This window comes from Protomyctophum bolini (genome assembly GCF_963924005.1).
Source record: "Protomyctophum bolini genome assembly, chromosome: 8".
Lineage (NCBI taxonomy): Eukaryota > Metazoa > Chordata > Actinopteri > Myctophiformes > Myctophidae > Protomyctophum > Protomyctophum bolini.
Window position 1 is genome coordinate 5,614,015 of NC_137869.1, and position 9,358 is coordinate 5,623,372.

The 9,358-nt window shown below is 44.5% G+C and overlaps 1 protein-coding gene across 1 annotated transcript in view; it reads left to right on the forward strand.

Moving 5' to 3' along the window:
- Positions 1-115: 115 nt before the first annotated feature.
- Positions 116-9,358, forward strand: part of camsap2a (calmodulin regulated spectrin-associated protein family, member 2a) — a 95,408-nt gene continuing 86,165 nt past the window's right edge. The window contains exons 1-2 of the mRNA XM_080770226.1: positions 116-275; positions 6,535-6,797. Coding sequence (XP_080626352.1) covers positions 134-275; positions 6,535-6,797 — 405 coding nt within the window. The 5' untranslated portion in view covers positions 116-133. The remainder of the gene's footprint in view (positions 276-6,534; positions 6,798-9,358) is intronic.

The following is a 9,358-nucleotide window of genomic DNA, read 5'->3' on the forward strand; positions in this document are numbered from 1 at the left end:
GCATCACCCAACAAAGATAAGTCATTTTTTCCATTAAATTCCATTAGTGGGGACATGTCACCGCTTTCTTGAGCCCTGTCGGAGGACACGGACACCATCATCATCATCATCATCATCTTCAGAGAGTGAAACCATGGGTGAAGTCCAGGACCTCAAGGATATTAAAAGGAGCCTTATTATCGCCCCGGCAATAAAGTCATTCGATCACTACGACTTCTCACGAGCCAAGATTTGTTGCAGCCTCACATGGTTGGTGGCCAAAGCCTATGGGACAGGTATGTATAGGCTACTGTTTTAACTCATACTGTAGTGTAGTACAATATATGATATGTCACTGTGTTGTGTGTGCATTTACATACAGTATAGCAGACCATTTCCTGCGAACAGCAGCAAGCATACATGATTGAATGGGCTCATCATGTTTGTCAATGGAGATGTTATAGGCGTACATGAGCTCAGGGCAGGGGGGGGTACAGTAGTCAACAGCTGTCCCGACATACATTTCTCAATGGAGACCACCTCCTCCAACCTTACCCAACCACTGCACATGTATCATGTATATATCATATATACTGTATCATTGACCTCACCTAGCCTTGGATCAATTCTATCATAGATTTATTTTTATCGAGTCTGACTAGACTTTCATATCTATCTGCAAAAATGTCAAAATTGATCAAATACATTTAGTGTTGATCCAAAGCTATAGCATTGACTGACCCACTCTACAATACAGAATCTATAAAATAATGTTTTATTCATTAAAATATTGTCCCCGGATTGCATGAACAAGACTGACTGACTGCACAGGCTACAGCACAGTTCTTTTGGCACTCATCAGCTGAGCTGTTGTTCTTCCATCTGTCAATTATAGCCCGTATCTCCCCAGGGAGGAGATGCATTATCCTATATATATTTCCCCCAGGGAGGGTCCTTGATCCTCGGTGTGTTGTGTACGTTCCTCACACTCTCCTCTCCTCCATCCATGACATGACGGATGCGTGGGACCTGCGTGGCTGATGTAAACAAGTCTGTGTGAAAGAACTGTCCCAGATGACCTCATCCTCTGTTCAACGCACTGGATGCACCCATGTCATATATTTAGGAAGAGGCAAATATAGCTCAAATGACGTGAGGGAGACGCTGACTCATGCATGAAGACTTTCATCAATTGAATTCACACAAGTCCCCTCAATAGAGCTTATCATCGTTATAATTATCAATTGTTTTTATATATGTGATCTCGTCAGCATTGTAAATGAGGTGGAACCTCAATGCTCTTTTCGAGAATAAATAAAGGTTTCAATCAATGTTTGGCTTGTATGGTCTGACTCTAAAAGTCAGGCTGTTCATGGATATGGATTTGAATTTGGCATAGATCTCATCTAACCCTCATTCAGCCATTGTTGAGTCATATGCATGGCATTTATGTCTGTCTGTATTGATTGATTTATACTTTATTAACACAGTTTGCATAGAAAAGCACAGAGAAGTATACACTTACACTTACAAGGTCTGCTAAAACGATCTCAAGAAAGCCTGTTGCTTAATTGTTTCCATTGGGGTTAAAATGCGTATATGCAATTTTGCATTGTGGACCTCAATTTGGTAGTATTAGGCTACTGTTAACGTTTTATTATTATATCTGGGAATCCAGTGTGCACTGTAAGATCAGTGTTAATTTAAGAAGTTGCAGGCCCATTCCAAATGTGTTACCATTTTACTCATTTAGGATGGGGACGCCCTGAATCCCTCTCAAAGACCCCTTGGGGTCCCCAGGCCTCACGTTGAGAACAAGTGTTCTCACAACAACAGGGCGAATGCTTTCCACGTTCCATCATATCGCCTAAGATTTAGACTCTTGTATGTGTATTTTATCGATTTTGACATTTTCAACCTGTCAAAATCGATAAAATATGCATCGACGAGAGTCTAAATCTTAGGCTAGTTCCATCAAGGCTTTGTGCTTTGTTGGTGTGAGCCTTCAGTATTGGCTGACATGGGAAATTGGGAATATAGGGTTGTTGTTCCCCAGTGAAGGAAGTGTGAAATAGTCCGATATTGTCAACAACAAGCGGCAGATACAGCAGCGAGGATGAATGAATCCACAGGCACTATTGACGGGTTGTCTTCATCCATTATAGATTTCATTGTCTTCTGGTCATATCAGATATCTACTATAGGTGTTATGGTGCCCAGAATTCAATGGGCTTCCCCTGTGTCATGTATAAACAAAAGAATGATTATCTTTATTTGCTGCATATTATTTGCTTAGAAGAGCATCCTTGATGCCATAATTCATAACGTTGATTAAAATCCAAAGTTGTCAGCCCAGCAAGAATTCGACTTCTAAAGTAAAAGAGTTGAAAAGGCCATTGTTTTCAAAGCCTTGGATGTGGAACAGCTTGTTATGGTGCTCTATTCCAACAACTCATTCATATTCCTGGGGCTAAAATTGGATTTGTATTGCATGCAACAACCTCCCTGAGCCAAAAGAAGAAACACACTCACGCCCACAAATCTGGGCTATTTCACCACAAGCTTACTGCTGTAAAAGCCTCTGGTTAGACTCTTAATTGTTCTGCACTCAGGCTTCTGGGATACTTATCCACTTGGGGCTGGTTTCAAAGACTACTGTACTGTACTGTACAGTAAGAACTATTTTCATCTTTTGTCATTCAGGTCACACCATTCTCAAAACTATATTTATTGCTGAATCGCCATCTAATCAGAATGTGTTGTTATACAGAGTCATATTCAATCAGAATAGCTGTTACAAAATTAAATCAAATTAACAATTATAGATGTATCCCATATCTAATAATTTCTAGTTAACCCATTCTGACCGGGAACCCATTTTGATGTTAGCATCATGTTATGCTTTAGCTATTGAAAAATAGCAGATCTACAAGCTCATAGCGCGCCACCGAGTGGCGCGCTACGAGCTTGTAGGTCTGCTATTTTTGAAATATCGAAGAGCGACTGACATTTTTAGAATCTGATCTCAGGTCAGAATGGGTTCATCAGACCAGTGTGTGTCCAGTGGAAACCTCGTACGAATCTGATCTCAGGTCAGAATGGGTTAATATCCGACCGTTGATTGAGTGGATTGAGTAATTGGGAGTAAACCCCACTGATCTTGTTGACTCGATGGCCTCTCCTGTAGTCCTACGGCTGCACAGCACCACCATTATTCCAAAATGTAGGCTACCACTTGTTTACTGTTTTAAGGGCAATTTATAGCTATCTAATTATATGGTTCTTTGTTAAATGTAACTTTATTATAGCTCTTCAGGGCTCTATAAGGAAGGACTTGTGTGTCTGGTAAAAGTAGAGGCACGCCACAAGGATTGTATACTTTGTTCTTGTTTATTTCTCACTGTTTTGAAAAGGCCCAAATGTCACAGAGACCAATGTATGCAATGTAAATCAACTTATGTATCACTTGTGTAATAGCAGAGATGACAAAGTGCTTTACAGCTTTTGTGGCAGCTGGAGCATCAGATTGAAAGCAGATGGTAAAAAATTCTGCGTGCAGACACAAAGTATATATATATTGTTTGCTGAAGCAAAGAAACAGATTTTATTATAAAACTAAAAGTCTGCCACCCTGTGCTGTAATGACCCAAAATACATTTGCTCGCCAGCAGATTCGGCATACTGTATTTTCAATCAGGACTGAATGTAATGGAGGGAGGGAGAGAGAGAGGGGGGGTGGGATAGAAAGAGGATCTGGGGGGGGGGAGAGTAGTGAAAAAGAGTGAGGGAGTGAGAGAGGAAGACAGGGAGAGTGAGGGAGTGAGAGAGGAAGACAGGGAGAGTGCGGGAGTGAGAGAGGAAGACAGGGAGAGTGAGGGAGTGAGAGAGGAAGACAGGGAGAGTGAGGGAGTGAGAGAGGAAGACAGGGAGAGTGCGGGAGTGAGAGAGGAAGACAGGGAGAGTGAGGGAGTGAGAGAGGAAGACAGGGAGAGTGCGGGAGTGAGAGAGGAAGACAGGGAGAGTGAGGGAGTGAGAGAGGAAGAGAGGGATAGTGAGGGAGTGAGAGAGGAAGACAGGGAGAGTGAGGGAGTGAGAGAGGAAGACAGGGATAGTGAGGGAGTGAGAGAGGAAGACAGGGAGAGTGCGGGAGTGAGAGAGGAAGACAGGGAGAGTGAGGGAGTGAGAGAGGAAGAGAGGGAGAGTGAGGGAGTGAGAGAGGAAGACAGGGATAGTGAGGGAGTGAGAGAGGAAGACAGGGAGAGTGAGGGAGTGAGAGAGGAAGACAGGGAGAGTGAGGGAGTGAGAGAGGAAGACAGGGATAGTGAGGGAGTGAGAGAGGAAGACAGGGAGAGTGCGGGAGTGAGAGAGGAAGACAGGGAGAGTGAGGGAGTGAGAGAGGAAGAGAGGGATAGTGAGGGAGTGAGAGAGGAAGACAGGGAGAGTGAGGGAGTGAGAGAGGAAGACAGGGATAGTGAGGGAGTGAGAGAGGAAGACGGGGAGAGTGCGGGAGTGAGAGAGGAAGACAGGGAGAGTGAGGGAGTGAGAGAGGAAGAGAGGGATAGTGAGGGAGTGAGAGAGGAAGACAGGGATAGTGAGGGAGTGAGAGAGGAAGACAGGGAGAGTGAGGGAGTGAGAGAGGAAGACAGGGAGAGTGAGGGAGTGAGAGAGGAAGAGAGGGAGAGTGAGGGAGTGAGAGAGGAAGACAGGGAGAGTGAGGGAGTGAGAGAGGAAGAGAGGGATAGTGAGGGAGTGAGAGAGGAAGACAGGGATAGTGAGGGAGTGAGAGAGGAAGACAGGGATAGTGAGGGAGTGAGAGAGGAAGACAGGGAGAGTGAGGGAGTGAGAGAGGAAGACAGGGAGAGTGCGTGAGAAAGAACAAGTGATGTCAGGGTGGCAGAAAAACAGTGAGAAAGAAAAACATACAAGAAGAAAGACACACCCACACACACACACACACACACACACACACACACACATATTTGTGCAATATACATGTATACATACATGTATATTGCATAAATAATTGTGCACTTGTGTACTTGTATAATGAGAAGTAACAATAAAATAAAAACCTTGATTTTATTTTAATGGTGGCTCATCCCCAGATCTTATAGTCTATATACTGCTCTGAATACTTAGAGATGTGTACCAGATTACACCAGTCTCTGGCAGCAGTCTCCAGTTTGTCTCCAGACTAGCTGTACATCAAAAACTCAGACGGTGACTAATTAATCGTTTATCTGCATTTGTTCTACTGTGCCCATGCCTTCAGTCAGCGTCAGTGTTGTGTCTTTTGAAGAAGCTGCTATGAAGCTCCGTATCCATAGATAACAATCTTCCCGCCTTTCGGGTGCGGGACTGCAGAAAATGTTATCTCAAAGGACAATGTAAGATATACAATTCAGACCATCTCATACAACCCACATTTACTGTTGGTATTGACCTGTAGGCCATTGGAGATGTGTTTAGTCTTCAAGACACATGATGCTCCGTCCACAGTATCATATGTTCCCATCTTCACCAAACTGTAGAAAACAAAGAAAGATGGAAATCAAAGACTTCTGAGTTATTCTTGAGAAATGTGCTCACAACAGACTTGCCTTGGGTGGAACACACTCCACTGTATTCACACCCACAATTATATTCTGAAGCAGGCACTCACACCATCTCTATCGCGCGCACGCACGTCGCACACACACACACACACACACACACACACACACACTCACACACACACACACTCACACTCACACTCTCTGCCTTTGATGAGGCAGAGAGAGGGGATGTTCCCAGAGAGCTGTAGACAGCACTCACAGCAGAGATACCAGCTCGGAAAGAAAGATGAATCGATTGGTGGTTCCTCACTCACTCCTGCTGCAGTTGCTATAGTAACGGCGAGGTCTTTCCACAGCTGATGAAAATTAAATGCGGGAGTGGACCGCGAGGCAGGGAACTGACTGAGAACGCACATACTCAGCTGAATTATGAACAACCAGTATACTGAAACAACTCAGCCAGACTGCAGAGCAGTGGTTCTCAGTCTCAAAGGTGCATCTTGGGGGGTTATATAGGTTCTTGAGGGGGTCCCGGGGGATCCCGACTCTCCAGCACAATGTTTAAAGTCTATACATTTAAGCCCTATTTTAGCCCCAGTTCAGCCATTTCAAAATAGGTGATCAACAAGCTCAGAAGGCGTCACTACTACGTGAAGACTTCTGAGCTTGTAGACCAGCTATTATTTTCTAGCATTTGTTTACAAATCTTGACAAATTGTCTCTCATGGGGGGAGTCAAAATCTTTTCAGATGGGGGGGGGGGGTCTGTGTCTGTGGGTCGAATAAATATCAATTTGGGGGGCCTTGACATGGGAAAGTGAACCACTGCTGCAGAGAAACAGATACTCCTTATAATATAGTGCTGAAAACAGGAACATACGCCTATTTTTACAGTCATTCACTGCACATCTCCATGTGTCAACTGAAACCCCATCAGTGTGAAAGATAAACTCACAACGACCCCCTCGTCTTCCTCTCCTCTCCTCTCTCTCCAAAAACAGACAGCGTCCCGGCAGACCTGCGGGACCCGTTCTACACGGACCAGTACGAGCAGGAGCACCTGAAGCCGCCCGTGGCCAGCCTCCTGCTCTCGGCGGACCTGTACTGCCGCGCCGGGAGCCTGGTCCTGAGGAGCGACGCCGCCGCCGGGCCCCTGCTGGGCCACGACGCCGTCATCCAGGCCCTGGCGCAGAGGGGCCTCTACGTCACCGACCACGAGCGTCTGGTCACGGAGAGAGACCTGCGCAAGAGGCCCCTGCAGATGGTGAGAGGGGAGGGTGGGAGGTTGTAGAGCAGGGGTAGGCAACCTTAGGCACGGGTGCCAACATTGGCACAGGGGAGGGTGATCACTGGCACACTGGCATTAGTGTGAGAGAGAGAAGGTTTTTCTTTTAAAATTAAATATTCCAAAAAAAAGTGTAGTCAGTTAAATTAAGTCTATTCACATCTACAAATTACACGATAATTTACATCCTGCACATAATTGTACATTCATTCAAACTCCTAACTCATGACTGGGGAGGGATTACAGTAGGTGGGTTAATGCTCTGAGTTTAATGATCATCAAAAATATTTCTAAGCTTGTTATGTATATCCTATATGGACAATCAAAATCAGTTGGGAATATTTAATGTTGATGTGGTGTCATGAATATATATGGCACACTGACTATCACGGAAATGAAAACATGGCACTTGATGTGAAAAAGGTTACAGACCCCTGTTGTAGAGGGCCAATAGCGAATAGCTCCAATAGTTGCTGGAGGGGAAGAGCAGTGGGATATCATTTGAACAGGTTGCTCACGGCAGTTGGTGGTCGTCGTCGTCGTTATAGGGACACTTTGCCCATTTTTATTTGGTTTGTTCCTGAATTATATCGTTTAATTCTTTCTATTGTGAAGATTCTGTCGATTCTGTCGTAACGTCTTTCTGATGCATCCTGTGCGTTGAGAGAGACTGCAGCTCTCGTGTCTTGGGGCTGGGAAACTATACCGGCGTCAGCTTAAGGAAAACAACGGAGGAAGGAATGCATGATGGGATTTAGGTCAAAATATCGGCAGAGTTAGTCCTGGTATTACGTTTGAATTGTGATACTTGTGGAGCTTGAGGCTGAATAAAAACATGTATTGGATCTACCGGGATTGTAATGGAAGACTCCCTTCATTCGTAGGCCAAGGCTTTACACACAGCAACCGAAAACGCTGTTTCTACTCATAGGCGAGCCCTAACCATAATGTTCTCAATGGTGACGGACAGACGACAGCACACTACAGTTGATCTTTATTTCTGTGAGTGAATCAAACCAGTGCTGCTTGCCAAGCTGCGGTATTAAGCCATTTAGGGCCTGACGTCAACATCTTCTAAATTCTGACAGTTTTCTATGTCAGAGATGCTCAATATTTCATGTCAAGGATCCCAAACATTATAATGTAATTGGCTGCCGTCGACCCCCATCTGAAAATATGTTGTTTTTAGGGACCTCCCAGAAGCAAAGATTTGAGTTAAATACGTTTGCACTGAAAGAATATATATTGTGCTATGAGCTTGTAAAGTGCTATGAGCTTGTAAATCTGCTATTTTTCAATAGCTAAAGTATAACATGATGCTTAAAACACCAAAAGGGGTTCCCACCAAAAATGGGTTAACTGGAAAAGAAACATATAGCTGCAGGGAAACTGTCACAGGTTAGAGCACATGTAATGTTCTGTCCGGAATGGGGATTTCCCCTAGTTTTTGTGGGGAACTGTCCTCATATCCACCCCACAATGTAAGAAATATGGATATATCCCACTCTTTGTTTTTTGTCACTGTATATTTGCACATTATGTGAAATTTGTCCTCTGCATTTACCCATCCTATAACTACTAGGACAAGCAATTATGGGTTAAGAAGATTGCTCAGGGACACACATTGATTGACACATTGCTGGTCTGCCTGGAATTGAATGTGGGACAACCAGGGCCTCTGGCTTCCCAGGCAGGCATACTAACCACTCAGCTATGGCCTGCTGGCCAGCCCTCCGTTTCAGTCATAACCACTACAACATTCATCTCTCGGAACAGATTCCGAGCTGTTTTTCCTTTTCTTTGCCGATGGGTTCCTATATTGCTAGGCATTAACGTATTGTTCATTTCTGTCTGTGATTGGGTGTGTTTGAATGATCAGGCTGTTATAACAGCTTCCTCTCAGTCCTTTTAATTATCTCGTTCTTCGCATTTACCGCCCTGTTTCCGATCCTGACCACCAACCACAAGTTTATGTTGCTCTCCGCGTCATATTTCTCTCTTTTTATCATTTCAACAAGAGACAAAGTTCCAAAGTGTTGGTTTCTTATTATTATTGGCAGCAGCACTCGGAAGAAGAGGGAATCCCGTTGGGCATAATGTCAGGCGGCTTGTATGCAGAGTATGTAGAGGCTCTCTAAACAAGCATCCGTGGTGGAAAATGTTCTGCTGCTGAAGTTCCGCTGAGGCTAAAATGTTCTGCTGCTGAAGTTCCGCTGAGGCTAGTGATCTACTGGTTAGTTAGATGTCTACTGGGCCACAAAATCATGATGGGGGACCCAATTGATAATGGGTTTTATTATCCATGGGACGGACCCCCATCTACACTGTGAATTTCCTGAGTGTTAATATGGTTCCTTACATCTTCTCTGGATTAGTACTGTATCTCACCAGAGGAAAAATACAGTGGACCGCTGTCACCTCCGTAAAAGCATAGCGTATGCTTATTCTTAGGGCTTTCTATGAGCCCGAGCGGTCTGTGGACAACAACAGACCGCTTCCTGGCCTGAGTGAGTAGGTTATTATTACCTCATGGCGGTCAT